This window comes from Triturus cristatus, chromosome 11 (genome assembly GCF_964204655.1).
Source record: "Triturus cristatus chromosome 11, aTriCri1.1, whole genome shotgun sequence".
NCBI lineage: Eukaryota > Metazoa > Chordata > Amphibia > Caudata > Salamandridae > Triturus > Triturus cristatus.
This window is the reverse complement of record NC_140594.1, coordinates 1,031,248,535-1,031,267,792: the sequence shown is the minus strand read 5'-3', so window position 1 is coordinate 1,031,267,792 and position 19,258 is coordinate 1,031,248,535. Positions and strand designations below refer to the sequence as shown.

General features: G+C 43.6%; 1 protein-coding gene across 1 annotated transcript in view; it reads left to right on the top strand.

The window, feature by feature from the left end:
* Positions 1-19,258, top strand: part of NMD3 (NMD3 ribosome export adaptor) — a 101,351-nt gene that overhangs the window by 10,336 nt on the left and 71,757 nt on the right. The window contains exons 2-3 of the mRNA XM_085635227.1: positions 14,879-14,937; positions 15,861-15,995. Of these exons, the coding sequence (XP_085491353.1) occupies positions 14,894-14,937; positions 15,861-15,995 (179 nt within the window). The 5' untranslated portion in view covers positions 14,879-14,893. The remainder of the gene's footprint in view (positions 1-14,878; positions 14,938-15,860; positions 15,996-19,258) is intronic.

Sequence of the window (19,258 nt, the reverse complement as noted above, 5' to 3'; positions counted from 1 at the left end):
GAATTTGGGGGGAGTATGGTCATCTTGACAGCCGCGATTCTGCCGAGCCAAGAGAGAGGGTAGTGTTTCCATTTGCCTAGTTCCCTGCGGACATGAGCGCGAAGCATGTCGTAATTGGCCGTGATGGTGGCTGGGATCGTTGGGCCCAACTGCACCCCCAGGTAAGGGACCGTAGTGTCGGACCATTGGAGCGGGTGCTCTTCCTGTATTCGGGCTAATGTGGGCGTGGACAGTGAGATGTTTAAGGCTGTTGATTTATCCACATTAATCTTAAAGCCCGAGGCTAGGGCGAAGTTATGGAGCTCAATGAAAAGGGCCCGCAGCGACTGGACTGGGTCAGTGAGGGAAAGCAGAATGTCGTCCGCATACAAGCTGATCTTGCGTATATCTCCCCCAAATTTGATCCCTGCTATAAGAGGGTGTTGTCTAATTCTCCGCGCCAAAGGCTCCATGTAGAGCGCAAAAAGGATAGGCGAGAGGGGGCATCCCTGTCGGGTGCCCCTCTCGATGGGGAAACGGGAGGACGTCTGTCCATTTACCGGGACCGTTGCCCGGGGCATGTGGTAGCAATTCAATATCAGGGTGCGCAACTTGTCCCCAAAGCCTAACCGGTGCAGGACTTGCTCTAAGTAGGGCCAATGAACCCTGCCAAAGGCTTTTTCAGCGTCAATCGCCATTAGCATATACTCCCCCCTGCGTGCAAGATGCTTTTTCAATAAGATGGAGTACCCTCTTCGTGTTATCGCTGGTTTGCCGCTGCGAGATAAAGCCGGCTTGGTCTGGCTCCACCAGTTGAGCCATGTATGGGGCAAGACGTGTCGCCAAGATGCTAGTGTATAATTTAATATCAATGTTTAACAAAGAAGTCGGTCTATACGCGCCGCAACTTGTAAAGTCCTTACCGCGCTTCGGTAGAACAATCACCGGGGCCTCCAGCATTTCTTCCGACATCGCCCCCGCCTGTGCAAATGTGTTAAAAAGATCACGCAGCAAAGGGGCTACCTGGTAGCAAAAGGCTTTATAAAAGGCAGCAGAGTTGCCGTCTGGGCCAGGCGATTTGCCGAGGCGGAGACGGGAGATGGCCGCGACCACCTCCTCCAGGCCAATATCTCTGTCCAGGTGAGCGGCCTGGTCCACAGTCAGAGCAGGTATCTGGGCCGCTTCTAAATAATTAAGGCTATGCGACATATCGAGGGAGTCTCCCGAATACAGCGTAGCATAAAACTCGCGGAAGGTCTCTGCGATAGCGCTATCATCTGAGGTGAGCCCACCTCCCGGCTGACGGATGGCCTGCACCCCTTGCCGCTGCCTCACCTCTGAGTTTGTGCGCCAGAACCCGGCCACACCTGTCACCCCCGGTATAGTAAGAATGGCGAAGGGCCAGCGCCGCCAGCTGTTTCCGTTCCGTACAGAGCTGGCGCCAAGCCCGAGCGGCACCGGTGCGTTGGTGCATCTGCTCCAACTCCGCCACCCTTTGTGTGAGTTTGGCCCATTTCCGGCTACGCTCCCTGTTATCCACAGTGGAAATTGCTATGAATTCTCAGCGGAGGACCGCTTAGAGGGCAGTCCATTGAGTCGCGAGCGAGGTGTCCGCGTTAGCATTAGTGACTAAGTAGTTCGCGATGGCTACCTTAATCTGATCCACCGTGGAGGCGAGGTGGAGCAAGGAGTCCCGAAGACGCCAGTGCCGCAGTGATAAGTGCGTGTGGGGGAGCGAGAAGGAAGCCATGACCGGCAAATGATCCGATAAAGCCGCAGGGAGAATCTCCACCTCTGTAGCTATTGTCTGCAGAGGGGTGGAGCACAAAAAATAATCGAGTCTTGCTTAGGTCTTATGAGCCCCTGAATAAAAAGTGTATGTGCGGCTCGAAGGGTGGAAGTGTCGCCACAGATCCACCAAGCCCAGGTCACGAATATGCGTCAAACCGGACCGAGAGAGGGCCCCCACCTGACTATTGCGCTGGCACGAGCCGTCAACAACGTTGTCAAACACTAGATTCAGGGCACCCCCAAGTAACAGGCGCCGCTCCGAGTTAGCCGTCGCTTCAGTGAGTGCGTGATGAAGGAACTTATTCTGCCCCTCGTTGGGAGCGTACACCGAGCCAATCACGAGCGCACAGGGTTTGTGTGCAATTTCTTTACCCAAACATTTTTTATTCCTTCAGTCGGATTTTTTCATCTTTGTGTGTTTAAACGGTCTTCAGGTTACTGCAATGCAGAGCCAATATTACGTTTTTCTTTTCAATACTAAAAATCATGTTTTTTTCTTGATGAGCATTAAAACTAAAAATGTTCTCTAACCTGTTCTAAGTGCTCCTACCTGTTATGAAGCATTTGTATCGTTTTATTAAAATAATATGCAACAACAATTTTGTTACAGTAACAATGTTATTGCAGGCATAAAAAAAAATCCTCCATCACACCAAAATGCTAAAGTCAGACCCACTAGCTTTGCCAATGGCAGTTATGGAGTTCTGTGAAATGTAGTGTTTAACAGACTGCTGTCAGTAGGGATTGAATCGAAATAAGCATACTGCTCCCTATTGTGCCCATACATAAATAAGACTACGAACACAAGCTTTATTTACAATTGAACCTAGGTTATCCATTATCGCCAAGCTATACGCTAGACCGCATCTCTGCCCATGACGGGCTTTCTGGCCTAAGGGGAACAGAGGTGATTCCCCTTCTTGCTAGTCTAGTAGGGCTGGTCTGCACTATTAACCAGTGCTTCCCTGATACTATACTAAATAAGTCCTAGCACTACCAATGTTTATACTATTTTTTCATTCCCATATTATTTCGTTCCCATATCAGGCCTCTACGACTCGTAATGGTTATTCAAATTTTACTCAGGGCGAGCTATTTTCTAGGTCTACTGGACTGTTCTGACGAGAGAGCTTGAGCAGGCACAAGCAGGTGTTCTGTTCATTCAGAAAGTGATTAAGCAGTAAAGATGCCTTGAAGTCTTGTTATGTTTGCTCTGTGTTCAGAGGCGGTTCAAATGTCAGTTTGTCTTCTTACAGATGGTTGCAAATTTTATCTTGTAGATTGGTGTGAACTTTTCTTTTGCTGCAAAGTTAGAGGATTTTGTGAAGTGAACTGTCTGACAATTATACTGGGATATAGGGAATGTGAAATGAAAGGCTGTAGGATGGCAATTTCTTTTTTTAACTCACAACATTTAAATAGCGGTTTCAAAGAAAAATGATTACGAAATTGATAAAAGCGGAGCACACCCACTAGAGGGTAATATTTTGTATTGAGGCATTACAAGTCCCATAATGCACGGAGACAAGTTAACTCGCCTGTGAGGCCCCACCGGAGGGAAGAAAAAGGCCGGGATACGTTGGTGCTCTGTTTGTCATGTAAGCCTGTGAACAAGGGCCAGGAGGCCCGAAACCCGTTAATTATTTCTGAACACGAATGGCCAGTTTTGCTCCTGCAATTAATAAACTCGTCGAGTTATCTGCTGTGGAGTGCGCTTTCTTTTTTGGACAAACGTGGAGAATTTTTTTTTATGTGTGTGTACATCCGGGAAGGGGGTTCACGAGCCGGAGGAAATCAATCCGGCACCAATTACCCCAGCTGGTCTTCAACTTTCTCCTCCTCAAGAACAAACAAGCGTGGACCCAAATATCTTGTGCATTATTTTATTCTGCCAAATCCGCCATTACGCGTTTCGGGCGATCCCGCCCTTGATCACCTGACAACTCATCAGCAACTTTGCTCGCTTTGTGCAAGTGCAATAGCAATTGTGTGGACATAGAAGAAACACTACAAAATTTGCAATAACTAATGGCCATTAATACAAAACATAAATGTTACAGCCATGGCCATTAAAATCATATGCCCTTTCCAAATTTAAAAAAGGCTTAACAGTATATATCAGTGCATAATAATATATACAGTACAATTATAGCATAAATGCATAAGCTATTTCCAGTTCTTCACTATGTCCAACCAGTGAAACTATATATAGTGCATTGAAAATATTAATAAAATAATAACATTCAACGTGAATCCCTTAAAAAATCAAAAAAAAAACACTCTATAGTTCCTGGTACCAGGAAAGTGACCTCTCTGATGTTGAATTTTCCCCAAAGGGCCCACATTTTTCAGCTAAACAATTCAAGTTTCAGTTTTAGACAATGCTTGCTGCAAAAACAACATCCAATCTAAACGGATAATATTTGTGCAAACCACATCAATCTTTAAAGTGCAAATATTTTAAGGACAGCAATTCATATTATTGATAAATACATTAGGTAGATCCCTCAGAAAATCACAATATATAAATGGAAGTATAAAAATACACTTTACTAAAATGATTTTTTCAAAATCCAACCTTAAATATCATAAATATATAAATTACCCTAAAATCTGCAATAAAAAATTCTTGTTAGGTGGCACCAATCAATATTCGTCAAATTAGCGGGTATATATTTCTCTCATTGTCAAATCCTCATGCCTACTTATTTCCATATGGTTCTTATCATTTTTCCATCAACCTACATCCTCATAAAAACGTATACAAGCCCTCCCTAGCATTGATCCCCTTGGGGTACTTGGAGTCAAATTACAGGATATAAGTTGTTTCCAACCTCCTCAATTTTGATTCCCTGTCCCCATCTCTTTGGGGTATTATGGCCTCTATAGCATAGTATTTAAGGTGTTTTGGGTCACTATTATGGCTAATCTTGAAATGCCTTTCAACCGGATAACTCTCATCAATGTTGAGAATTGCCCTGATGTGCTGAAGGATCCTTTTCTGCACTGGCAATTTCGTACTGCCTATGTACTTCATATTGCAACTGCATGTTAACACATAAACCGCAAATTTTGTCTTGCATGTGAGATGTTGGCCTATATTACAAGTTCTGGAACTAAATGCAGTTGTGTATGTTGTAGTGTTAACCTCATATATACAGGCCTTACATATCGAGCATTTATAAAACCCTTTCCGTGCCATGAGCCATGAACCCTTCCCTCGTACTTCAAGGTTGCTTCTAACAAGTTCCATACCCATACTGTTGGTCTTTTTAAAGGTTACTGCTGGATTGTGCGGTAGCAGCCTTCCAATCACTGGGTCGTCCTTTACAATGGGCCAATTTTCCTTCACAATCACCCTTATCTGTTTTTCCTATCGCGAAAAACCTAGAATCAACCTTGTGGGTTCATCTCCTGTAACATTGCTGGCATGTTTTTCCTTATACTTTAATAAGTCCTGTCTTGTCAAAGATTTAGATTTGGTAATTGCTGAATCAATAACATCTGGCCGTACCCCCTGGCTAGAAACCTGTTCTGACTTTCCCCCTGCTTAAGGTTACAGTCGGCCTCCTCACTGCATATCTGTCTGATGCGCAGCATCTCCCCATAGGGAATGCTCTTAATAAGATGGGGCGGATGCGCGCTGGAGGCATGCAGGAGTGTGTTCCCTGCTGTAGGTTTTCTAAAAAGGTTAGTGAATAACCTGTTGTTAATAACCTGGACACTCACATCCAAGAATGTGACCATATCCTTGCTAATGGCTGAAGTAAAATGTAGGTTGACTGTATTGTTGTTTAATAACTCTATAAAAGCAGTTGCACTTTCCACATCCCCCATCCCACACTATAAATAAATCATCAATATAGTGTATCCACGTTACCACACTCTTATTAAAAATCTGCTCATGTTGTTGCATGAGGACCAGCTCCTCCCACCATCCCATGAACAAACAGGCATAGCTTGGGGAGAAGCTGGCCCCCATAGCAACGCCGAGTCTGCTGATACATTTTGCCATCAAACAAAAAAGTTGTTTTCCAAGCAGAATAATATCTTAAGCAGCATAGTAGTGTGTTGAAAATACAATTGGGCTATTCATAAAAAAATATTCAACTGCCCTCATACCGTCCTTGTTCTTAATACATGTGTATAAGCCTGACACATCGAGCGCTATCAGCAGAAATGTGGGCACCCATGTGATGTTGTGACTTTCTGAGAAAAATTCAAATGTATCCTGTACAAATGATTTGAGACTTTTAACAAAGTCCTGCAAGAAGAAATCAATGTAACCAGAAAGGTTCTCCAAAAGGCCATCACATGCTGCTATAATAGGCCGGCCCGGTGGTTTGTTAATATTTTTATGTACTTTAGGTATAAAATACCGGGATAGTAGCATGCTCCTTCTTAAGGTATTTAAACTCCTCCCAACTAAGCAGGCCCATGCTTTTCCAAGCTAATAATTGGGAAAACAATAGCTCCTGTATGTCCTTAAATTTCATAGAAGAAACCTTTCTATAACATTCAATATTGTTCAATTGGCTGTGCGCTTCCTCCAAATAGTCCTTTAAGGGCCATAATACTAAATTCCCCCCTTTGTCGGAATTACGTTTTATAATTTGATGGTTATCCTTAAGCTTATTTACAAGTTGACGATATTTTCTCTCATGATTGGTAAATTTCCTTTTGGCATTACCGATGGTGATGTTCAGTCTCTCTATTTATTCAACCACTTGTTCATTAAAAACATCTATGGAATCTCTGGCCATGATAGGTACAAATTTGGATTTCATTTTGAAAGGAGTCCGTGGCTTAACATTAGTCCCATGTATTTGAGACTGCTGCAAACTTTGGCCTACTGTTTCATTTCCCTCATGTGGGTTGGTAGAGGCATCAGCTGATAATGCTTCTCCTCTTTCTAGACTCTGTAAGTCCTAGAACTCCTCATAATCGGAGCCCACCAGCCCTGACAGCCCAGGGGCCTGCAAAGTTGTTTCCGCCCCATCCGGTCCACTCTGCTTGCCACGTTGGTAATGGAACTTTTTAAATTTCAATTTCCGTATGAACCTGTATATATCCGCCCTAGTCTGAGTATAATTGAAGTTAGACTCTGGAAAATACGACAGTCCAAGTGAAAGGAGTTGCTTTTCCGCAGTGGTGAGATCAATACCCGCTAGATTGATAATTGTATTGCTTTCCAAGGAACTGGCATTAGAATCAGTGTTCCTCATATCCCGCATATCAACCTCTGTTTGCGGGGCCTGCATCGCCCGCGCTTCCTGGCACCTTCTCCTTGCCTGCCGGCGCCCCCTTCTTCTCCGAGTTGCCCTGTTCTGATGAGCACTTTGTTGCGCAGCCTTAATGTCTCCCTTCGTCTGCGTTTTAAAATTTCCAACTCTTCCCCCAAAGTTAATTTGATGTTGCTGGCCACTGATCTTACTCCCAAATTATCTGATTCCGAGCCGCTTTCCTCTGTGGAACTCCAGTCTGAGGCTGTGGGGGATTCAATCGGTTTCCGGCTTCCCCCATTATCATTCACATTGTCCATACGTTTGTTTGCAGTGGCCACTCACATTGAGTCATATCTTTTTGCGAACGTAAAGATCTGCCCGTTCACGTTGTCATCACGGTCCCGCATAAACGTATACGTTTTCCGATTTTTAATTTTTTCCTCCTCCTTATTAAGATGGACAGTAATCTCCTCCACCATTTTTTTGTTTGAACTGTGGATCCCCTTGTGGCTCAATTTATTTTTCTAAAAGCTCTATTTTTTCTTGAAGCGCACTTGTATCTATATCAGCATATTTGACCAATATTTGCACAAGTCGTCGCGATGATTCTAAATTGCACTCGTCCCACTCTGCCATCATGAGTGGGTTCGGAGTCTCATAGCTAGGGGTAATCATAATACGGAGGCCTCCCCATGTCCAGGTATTTCTGAAGAGACCTTGCCTCCCACCATTTTGCTTGCTACTGGCGTTTCAATGTTTCAAGCACACGAAAACTGTCCCTGAGCCCTTTACCCTTCTTACTGGGTTCATCACTCGTCACCTTACTGGTCCCTTGTGTATCCTCCGGGGAATCTGCAAACATCCCCTCGGCCGCTAGTTTGCGTTCCTTAAGTATGTCTGCGGACATATTTGGCCAAGCCAATACTATATTGCAGTAGGCGATTCTCTGTCGGTAAATACCCAGAGATGCTTCTACCGCTTTGCACACCTTCCCACCTGTGAATTGCCGCTACTGTTTTTGGTGTCGTACCTTATTCAGATTTCGACGCTGTCCTGCCGTGTTTACTCCTTCTACCGATGTATCCTCCTCCGAGCTCCACCGGTTACAGGGCAAACCTCCCCAGTCTATTGTCGTCTTCCGTGTCGTACACCCTTCAATTTCGGCTAGCAGGGGGCTCCGTTTCTTCCGTTCTCGGAAAACTTCAACTGAGTGCCCCAGGGGTCCCCGCCAACGAACACCACAAGCCCGCGGTGCCTGTAGACGGATACTCTAGGACTAGACGTGCCGCACACGGAGCCACATCCGGGAAGGGGGTCCACGAGCCGGAGGAAGTCAATCCGGCACCAATTGCCCCAACTCGTCTTCAACTTTCTCCTCCTCAAGAACAAAGGAGTGTGGACCCAAATATCTTGTGCATTATTTTATTCTGCCAAATCCGCCATTACGCGTTTCGGGCGATCCCGCCCTTGATCACATGACAACTCATCGGCAACTTTTCTCGCTTTTTAAAGTGAAAGTGCAATAGAAATTGTGTGGACATAGAAGAAACACTACAAAATGTGCAATAACTAATGGCCATTAATACAAAACATAAATGTTACAGCCATGGCCATTAAAATCATATGCCCTTTCCAAATTTAAAAAAGGCATAACAGTATATATCAGTGCATAATTATATATACAGTACAAAAAAAGTATGTGTAAGTATGTGTTTGTATGTATGTGTATACAATATACACACACATCTGATTAATAGGAATATTGCCCGGTGCTACAATCTCAGTTACTGGTCCTCACCAGTATAGTTATTATAATACATGAATAACTTTACTGAGAAATTTATCAACAATGATAAAAAATCTTGTACTGATTCCTTGTGTCTTTCTTTATTTGTATTCTTTCGATGAGTCAGTGAATACAGCAGTACGGCTAAGCACTACAGCTAACACGTGTTTGACGCTCACTAGCACTTCTTAAGGGCTGTTAAACACAGAAATCATCAATCATTTTTTTCTGTATATAAATTCAAAACTTATTCGAAAAACTTTAATACAAACAATATTTCTTTCTTTAAAAAAATGTATACATGTCTTACAATATGTACATTTGTATGCTTTTTTTAAGCATACATAACACATAAGAAATCCCATTCTAATTGTACTATATTACATAAACCTACAAAACAAATTCTAGGATTTCCCAAAGTGATGTAAAATATGAGGTCATAAGCAGTACATCGCAGGGGGCGCAAGTTACAGTTGGCTCAGGTAACTGTAACTGCAGAATTTCACTGGTTTTGTACGAGTGAAATGTGAGGCTTAATATAACGTCCTTGTAACCTGTTTTGTTTTCTCTCCAGCCAATGAATGAAATGTATATCCTACTGGCAGTCGCCAGTAGGTAGTTATAGTTAGGACCTATTATCCATAGGAAAATTGTAACATTCTATTCCCAATAACTTTGCCGCCGGTTGCCGAATCTTCGCGAAATTTTCAAAACTAATGGCCCAGAGCTGCGTTGTAGAGAGGTGTAAAAAAGGGCGTGGCCTCTGAACACCTCTGCGACGCAGCTCCCTGGTGCATACGGGAGGTACCTGGTGGGCTAGTTGGCCCCCAGGGACCCTCAGGATTGAAGAGGAATTAATTCCCCAACTTAAAAAGCGCCACAAGGCGTGCTTGCACACGTCACCTCGGGTCCCGACCCCTTCCTTCACCACTGTGCAAACGCGCCCCCTGGTGAGTTGTAAGTTGGAGAATTTATTCCCCTTGAATCCTGAGGGTTCCTGGGGGCCAACTAACCCACCAGGTACGTGTAGTAAGTGCCACAGAGTTGCATTGCAAAGAGGTGTAAAATGGGGCATGGCCTTGGACCACCTCTCTGCAACGCAGCTCTGTGGTGCTTACTGGAGGTACGTGGTGGACTAGTTGGACCCAGGGACTCTCAGGATTCACGGGGACTTAATCCCCCAACTTAAAACGTGCCACAGGGCGCCTCTGCGCAGTGGTAATGGGAGGGTGCGGTGATGTCATCAGTGATGTCACTGACCATGTCATGAGTGATGTAATATGTGACATCATCAGCAGTGCATTGCGGGGACGCGAGTTATAGTTAGCTGAACTAACTATAACGGGGGAATTTCTATGGTTTTGTACGAGTGAAATGTCCAACTAACTATAACTTTCCCTAAAACCTATGGTTTTTTCAGTGAATTTCTAACGTTTTTTAAATGCCAATTTCTAACTACAACATGCCTGAAACCTATTTTTTTCAGTGTGTGTGTATATATATATATATTATCTACTGGCGGTCGCCAGTGGATAGTTATAGTTAGGACCTATTTTCCATAGGAAATCCGCAACATTCTATTGGGAATAACTTTGGCGCCGGTTGACGAATCTTCGCAAAATTTTCCAAACTTTTGGCCAGCTCCAGCTCTGCTCCGCTCCTACCCTGAAAGTTTCGTGGTGATTCGTCAAGCGGGGCCGAGAAAAAAGGAGGGTCCCAAAACGCGTTTTCCCCATGCAATTTCCCATAGGATCTGTTGTCGCAGCTACAGCCCAAACCGCTGAACGGAATGACACCAAATTTGGCAAAGAGGTAGTCCTCAGTTCAGACTCGTGCCTTTTGCATAAATGGTGTGAATCTGTTCAGTAGTTCCTGAGAAAATAAAAGTTAACAGTACATATATATCTATGGCCGGGGAGGATCCGCGCACCCTCCCCGAACCGAGCGCGCACCCTCCCGATCGCGCGCTGAATGCTAATTGGCTGTCGAGTGTCTATCTACGTTCAAAACCAGGAACTGTTGGCAGCCATTTTCTGCCTCGTTAGAATCGAGGCTGAAGAAGCAAGGGGAGTAAGTGTGTAAAACATATAAAGGGGGCAGAGTGGAAATACTGTGACCCTCTAGAGGTGCTTAGGGGGTCCCAGAAGGAACCCCTGGGGCCCCCTTTCTTTTTTTAAAACGCCAAAATGCGCGCATCCTAACGCGCTGGGTGCACGGATTCTCTCGCGTTGGGTGCGCGGATCCAAAAACATGGAAAATAAATATATAAAATAAAGATTTGAACATATAGTTAAAAAAATATTTTGAAAAATATAAAAAAAGTTTGAAAAACCCATTAAATTCAAATAATATTTTTTACTTTTTGAAAGAATTAATTGAAAAAATAAGTTAAAAAAATGGTGATAAAGTATTTAAAAAAACATAATTAATTAAATTGACACACTGAATTTGAAAAATATAGAAATCCAATCAAAATCATTAAACATGATATCTTTAGAGATAAGTTATAGATAGGAATTAGCATTTAAAAAACCTTCGAAATTCACTGAAAAAACCATAGGTTTCATGCACGTTATAGTTAGGAATTGGCATTTAAAAAACCTTTGAAATTCACTGAAAAAACCAAAGGTTTCAGGGGTGTTATAGTTAGGAATTGGCATTTAAAAAACCTTAGAAATTCACTGAAAAAACCATAGGTTTCAGGGGCGTTCTAGTTAGCTGGACACTTCCCTCGTACAAAACCCTAGAAATTCCCCTGTTCTAGTTAGCTGAACTAACTATAAATCGCGCCCCCGCAATGCACTGCTGAAGACGTCACATATTACATCACTCATGACATGGTCAGAGACGTCACTGATGACATCACTGACGTCAACCATGTGATAAATTAGTGCATCTTCTCACACCCTAATATAACCTTTGATACACCGACTCAAAATTTCAGACGGCCATTTTGAAAACCATAGATACTCCAATACCAATAACTACATACCCACTCATTAACTCTTAGGTCTACATACAGCTCCACTCACTCACCTGTACAGTCACTCATACTTACAGTCACTCCGTACAAGACTATCATATGCATTTATACACCTATATAGACACTCACACACCGCCAATCGTCCATTGAGGTACTGACACACCTAGTCAGTCGTTCAAATAATTAAACACAGTCCAATTTACTCACCTATACAGTTAAACACACTCCAGTTCACTTACTCATAAAAATACTAACAAATTCTGACGCTCTTATACAAGCACACACTCATCCATACAGCCACTCCCGCAATCACACACACTCACATATAGTTAGTTATATACTCTTACACGCATATACACTGCGTTTCACATATGTAGTTACTGATACATGTACCACTGAGATATACATTCAATCACTAACACAACCATACACACACTCACCCACCCATGCAGTCCTTCACAGATGCACTCTTAAAACCATGCACCCATAGAATCACCCACTCGCACATCTATGCACAGTCATACACACCCTACCCACACAAACACTCAGGCACCCGTACAGATACTCAGACAACCAATCAATAATCCATATAGACACACATATAGCTATTCACAAAACCATGCAGCCGCTTATACACCAACAGACAGACAGATCCAGACATTCGCACAGTTTAGTCACTAGTCTGCAGTAAGATACGTTTAATGACTCACTTATAGAGTCAGTCACGCACCTACTAAATCATCCATTCACACACTTATACACCCACTCATTCTTCCATAGGTTTTTCCCTAACATCTTTATATTTTTGAGGCCTGCATATGGTCCAGTCAGTGAAAGATAGTGTGCTACTGGAAAATGTTTTCTTTCTTTTTAAATGTGTGCCTATTTAACGTGGTGTTAATGTATTTTTTTACGATTTACCATAGTGACTACATGCAGTGTTACATAATTTAATTGTATTCCGTGTGAAGAAATAATGACATGCGCACATCCGCTACACCATGAAGCAGCTCATGTTTCCGTGTTTTTGGTTTACCTTCTACGGTGGTTAATTAAAAAAAAATATTGCTGTTAAAATAGAGTAGCGACTTTGTATACTCAATTTTACTATATTGCCATTATCCTTATTCATAATGACTGGCAAACTGAAAACTCTAGTGGGGACGCTTGTATAAAAATCTGAAGGACAGCGTGTAGTTGCCTGCAGCGCACACTACATAAATGTTTTTGTGCGGTTATGGGTATTTCCTTGGATTAGCAATCAATAATATTTAATGCTCTTCTGTGAGAGAGTGTGTTGCTCCATTTTGGAAAGAACCCCTTTATTTAAATTTTTTTCAGATGAATTTGTTTAATTTTAAAACACTAAATATTGACAGTACTACAAAAGGCTCCCACTGCTCCACCTCCAGACCTCTTGAGCCATTGGAAGCTCTGTTTTACACCACCCACTCTTGGTTCCTCGCTATTGATTGGGTCAAGAGTGAAGGAACTCACTCCAGGAAGGAGAAGAGTGGCAGGCCTCAATTACCCCAACTCCCCTTTACTGGTACTTCACTTCCATGGTCCACCTGCCCAGACAAACCCTCCCACCACCGCATTCTCCCAGATTATTGACAGTAAGGATGTGGCTATATTATCCCTCATCCTCCTAGGCCTGTTTCAGTTGTTCTCAGCTGTCATTGCTTACTGGCTGTTGATTGGACTTAGTATTTGGCAAGGAGGGTGGATCCCCACGTTTCTGTTGATCGTTTGGCGCCTCCCCTTAACTCCTCGTCTCTTGACCATAATTTGGGCAGTAGGAAATGTTTGTTTGAATTGCTTCTCATTGAATATGACAAAAATCCATCAATGGTGTTATTGATTAAAGTTTGCCCAAAAGATTGGAAGACTGGGACAAGCTATTAATAAGTTATTAGATAGGGTAGAGGCTGTGGGTCAGCACTCATCACAGGAAGGATACGGCTGTGCAGACAGTGCTTAATTTGTAAAAACATTTGTGCCAGGGCCCTTTACAGGAGGACACTACAGCTTGCACACATCTGTTGCCACTACCAATGTTGCCAATGACAGTGCCAACACAACAACTAAACATCACGCTCTTACAAGCGTGACAATTCCTACTATTCTAGGCCCCAACGCTATAAGAAGGGCTTGGGAGGCAGGTATAAGCCATTGTAATTGTAAATTGAATTAATAAACAGTTGTTGTTGTGCTCATACCGAAATTAGTCAGACAGCGCTACCATGTGGCAGAATGTCATATGCTCTGGTGCTGGCAATTAAGTGCCGGTGCCGAGCACTATAAACAACCCGCTCAAATTAACCCCTTCAGCGCGGCGCGGATTACCGCGCCGTGCTGAAGGTTCGTTGCGCGGGCGGGGCCGTGACGGAGCGGTTCCGTCATCCGCACAGCGCAACCGATGCGCATGACGGAACCGCTCCGTCATGCGCATCGAAAGGGTTAAGCACTGCGGTCAGGTTGTTTGTGGAAAGAAGATTCTGTGGTATTATAGGTGTTTTCTCCTGTAATTAGATCTGTCTGGAAACTTCAAAATAATATTTATATTATAAGTAAATAACTTCAACATTCAAAATTCATTTAAAATATGCATGTCGTTTCTATGCAGAGTTGTGAGATGAATTTCAGCTGAAGTATTTGTAAATGTTTACCAACATGCAAAATTAATACACTGAACACCTTTTTATTTTCCTTGAGTTTTGGTACTTTGGTCCAGAGTTGCATCAGTTTTTGTATCATTTAAAAAAAAAATTGTTATAAGGATAACTTTTTTTTATATAGCACTTAGTAGTTTTACAGCTCTCTAATTCAAAGGAGTTCTTATTCTCATACAGAACACAGTTTGGTATTACCGGTAGAATGATGGTCGGATAAGTTAACAGTTTTACCCTGTTGGAATGACGTATATGAAGAACAGAGAGCAGCAGGGAGTATTAAGCTAGCCAAGCTATTTTGCAGACTAAAAACTGAAGTGACTTTGAGGCATTATGTTAAAATCCACATACGTGTCAGATAAACCTGTGAAGTAAATTGAAATATGTAGCCTCAGTCTTTCTATATATATATTTTTTTGTTGTTGCTTTTATTCTTCAGGCCATTGGAGTCAAGATGGAGTACATGACCGGACCTCCCACTAGCAGCCAAGGAAACATGTATGTCAACTGCTTTGCTGTTAAATATTGAAATTAAATTTGGCCTATATTAGTCGAATTCTGTTGCTACTCTCCAGGGCATATAACTTCTTCAATGAGCTTAATGCTCCAGATTGTGTGCTGGAATACTTGAAAGAATGCATTTCAACGTGTGCTTCAAACAGGGCTTCCTCTTCTTTGTCCAGAAGCCACAGGTTCTTGCAGACGCCATGTCATTTTAGCAATTGTAAACATGTCTGAAGTGCACCCAATAGTGTATTAGCAGGTACATATTACCTCTAATTGCAAGTGTAATTGTGCCTGATGATTAAAACGATAAGTATACAGATTAATAAGTAAACTAAACTGGTCACTTAAACAACTTTAAGAGTTGTAGTTGGCTTTCCATTCTTACAACGTTTATCTCTCATTTGTATAAGACACTCAATAACACAGTGTAGCCTATTCTTTCCTATATTTGGTCTATGCCCAATACTGGACAACTGATTTCTTTAAGTTAGATTAAATGCTTCATAAAAATACCTCTTGCGGCAGACGAATGGCCTGCTGGGCCTTTGGCAACTGGAGATGATCAGGTTATAATCCTTATGTCACCCCAAGCGTCCATCTTCCTGAAAAAGATTATGTAATTATAATGTTTAATGTACTTGTGAAGTTCTTTACCACATTTAACAGCTCTTATACCACTCAACCAGTGTAAAAGCTTTTACCAAATATACGTCAGGAAGTCAGATGGTCATAAGATTAACCACTGTACAGTATTTGCACTGATTTATGTACTAGATTTAAAGTGAATTGAGGCACTTGTACCCAGTTGTAGAGTTGTGCATGAGAACTACTTCATGGAACCTGAGGTCACGAATAGCATTAAAAGGTTATTTATTCACAAAACTGGCTTCATTTTGACTCTTTGTTTCTTCTAGTCTTTGCTGTCAGTGTGGTATCCCAATTCCACCAAATCCAGCGAACATGTGCGTGGACTGTTTAAGAACCCAAGTCGATATCAGTGAAGGCATACCAAAACAGGTCTCTGTTCATTTCTGCAAGCAGTGTGAAAGGTAAAATGTTTCTCAGTTTTCAATTCTATTTGTCTTCATTTGGTTTTTCTCAGCTATATTGCACATTCACAACTGATAAATATATGTGAGTATAAAATGCGATAAAGGGTTTTATGTGTGCTTTTTTGTTGGGGCTTGTGGCAGTCACTGGGTATAGTGCTATATTCTCTATGCATAATGTTTACAGAGGTGCCCAGGTCCACAGTGCTAATGCACTCCAAATTTGATGACCCGGTCAGTCCTTTTAGACACTTGATTCTCTTTACGATTTAGAGGATTAGTGGTCAAGATTTACTCGAAGGTAGAACCTCAGATACACGATGGCACCGCCAATAACAGTCCATTACACCAATGTCTAGAAATAAAAGTCTTTTAATGATTACCAGGTACATAGATAATTTCTTTATACAGGCAAAGAAGATCAAATTGTGTCAGCACCTTCTGGGGAAGAAAATAAGCCTAAACGTTATTGTAGTTAACGCAGCACAAGTTTTCTTTAAAATTTTTTAAATTCCCATGGCTAGTGTTATCCTATTAAATTTGACTTGGTTTAACACGGGATCGCTTAAAACAGTCTGGGTAGCATTCTTTTGCAAGAGCTTTCTTCTAACACATGGAGGGTGGTGGTGGGCGGAGGGAGAGGGTCTGCTGGGGTTCCTGATGTGGAAATTGTGGTCCCAGAACTGCCCTGTGCACCACAGTAGCCAGTAGCTGAGTTTGTATTCAAGGCAAAAATAAAAGGTGTTACCTCAAAAAATGATGTATTCCAAAAACCCATCACTCATTCCGCAGTAAGGTTTATTTTCTCCCTTGATAATCTGGTAGTATAGCTAGTGGTGTTCCCATGTACTGTGCCTGGTGTCTGGTTAGGGACACAGTTGTAGGGTTTCAGAAGTCCCACATCCAATGATTTTTTTTTTGTTGAAAAATCGTTTTTATTTGCATTTCATTGTATAATACAGTACATATGTATCAGATATCATAGGTAATAAACATCATGCTGTTTACAGATCATGGTGTCCGTTATAGCCATGTCATAGTGCATATCTCATCTGTCAGTCCGGTAAGTAGCCCCGCTGAAGTGAAGAGGTACATGGGAATAAAGCATGTGTCCATGAGAGATGGTCTGTGGTCTGTACTGAAGACTGAACGTGAATTCTCAACGCCAGCCCCGTGGGTGAATTGTTGTTATACTTGCAGATAACGATCAGAACTCTTCAAACTGGGGAGTAGAACAGGGGTACACTGTGTCCAGAATGGTATCGTATAATCCGGGCCAGCGGGTGAACACTTCGGGTTTAGCTGCTGGGTGCGTGGTGCTGTGAAAGGGAGCAAGGACCTCCAGATCGGGAGTGGTATATGAATCGTATGCCCATGCCACTGTCCCCGGCCCATTAAGTGCCTATTCTACAGGGGGACTGCTGTAGATACAACGGTATGTGCATGTACCGTGGGAGAACCAGCTCTCTGGGACGGGGGTCTCCTCCGCCGCCTCCGGTTTAAAGGAGTGTAATATGATAGCCCATGCCATAGATATGGGATGCTTGCGGGTACCTTTAAGCTCTTCAGAACGTAGCACCTCCTCCTTTGCAGCACCCCATTTGTTGACTGCCCCCTCCAAGCTGCTATCGGGGGTCCCCCCGGCACCCTCCAGTGCATTGTTATGCAGAGTTTAGCTAACAGCGCCAAAGACGCGAATCGCTTCTCTACTTTCATCGACTTGCGGCGCTTGTGTATGCCTAGTGCGCAGGCCTCCCATGTGTGAATATCAGTGAGTCCCGTGACTGTGAGAAGGGTGGAATGGACTCTGGTTCAATAAGCGCAGAGTGCTGGGCAGTCCCAGAACATGTGAAGAAAAGATGCAGCGGACATGGGGCATCTGGGGCACGTAAAGGCCGTATCCAGGTATTACTGTTAGAGCTTCTCGGGTGTCAAATAGGTGCGATGTAGTATGTGAAGTTGTATGCTTTTAAAACGATAGTTACGGGACATTTTTTTGGGGAATTCTAATGCCCGGTCCAATTCCCTGTGGGGGCCTCTGGAATTCAGCTTCTCATTTTTCCTGAAGGGGTGTGAGGGTGATTAGTTTCAGAACCTGCACCGCTTTGTAGATCCAAGTGACCAGGTGACGCCCGGGCCCATCTGTAGCAACGTGTGTATCACTGGGTGTATGGGGGGCTCTGTGTCTATTGTGTGCCACATAATACAACAGTCTGCTAGCAATTGCCGATGCAATAGAATTTGTCCCCTGGGAATCTCCAAGTCTGCTGCCAATTCCGCAAATGTCTGCAGTTCTCCATTTGAATAGAGACTGCCTACCTCCGTAACTTTGTGCGCTGTCCTATCGTGAAGCATTCGCGCAGTGTAATGTGTTCGGCCTCAAGGGAACCCCACCAGCGGCAGGACGGGAGAGTACATGGGCGCCTCGCGATTCAGTTGATGTATTTGTGTCAGACAGGCTCGTACCACCGTCATCTGGAGGGACCGGTCACGTAATGGCTCTGCCCCAGGTAGCATCATACGAAGTATGGTTGGGGTTGGAGTGGGCCCAGTGGTTGAGACTGTTTCGCCCAGAAAATGGGCCTCAAAGGAGGGGGTGCCCAGCCCCCTGACTCAGGGGCAACTGGAGCTTAGCAAGGGCAATTCTACGGCCCGAGCCCCAGATCAGCGTGCCAAGGAGGGCTTCCAGTTCACGGAAGAAGGCGTGCGGAGGGACCACAGAAAGGTTAGTGAAATAGTAGAGCAGGCGCGGATCCAATATCATTTTGGCCACTGCGATTTTTCCAATGACGGCAAGGGGAAGATCTTTCCAAAAATGGACGGAAGCCCTGATACCAGCCATTACCCTGCGATAGTTCCCTTCATAAAGGTCTGGCGGTGTGTGGTATAACCGAATACCCAAGTACTGTACTGCTTGAGGGCTCCATGAAACATTGATGCCACCTAATCGTAACGAATGAGGAGGGAGAGTGTCCACGAGAGAATACACCGTTGATTTAGACCAATTCACTTTAAGACCGCCACTGCTTCAAATTCTAGTAGTAGGTGAATGATGGGGGGTGAGATTTGACTCTACATTGCGGATATACATGAGCACATCATCAGCATCTAGCGAAACCGCATGAGCGGTGTCCGCGATGGGGACACCCCAGCGTCCTCTCTCCCTGCGAAGGTGGACTGCCAGCGGCTTCATCACCATGGCGAAGAGCAATGGAGAGAGCGGGCAGCCCTGGCGTGTGCCCCTGAGTACAGTAAATCACGGC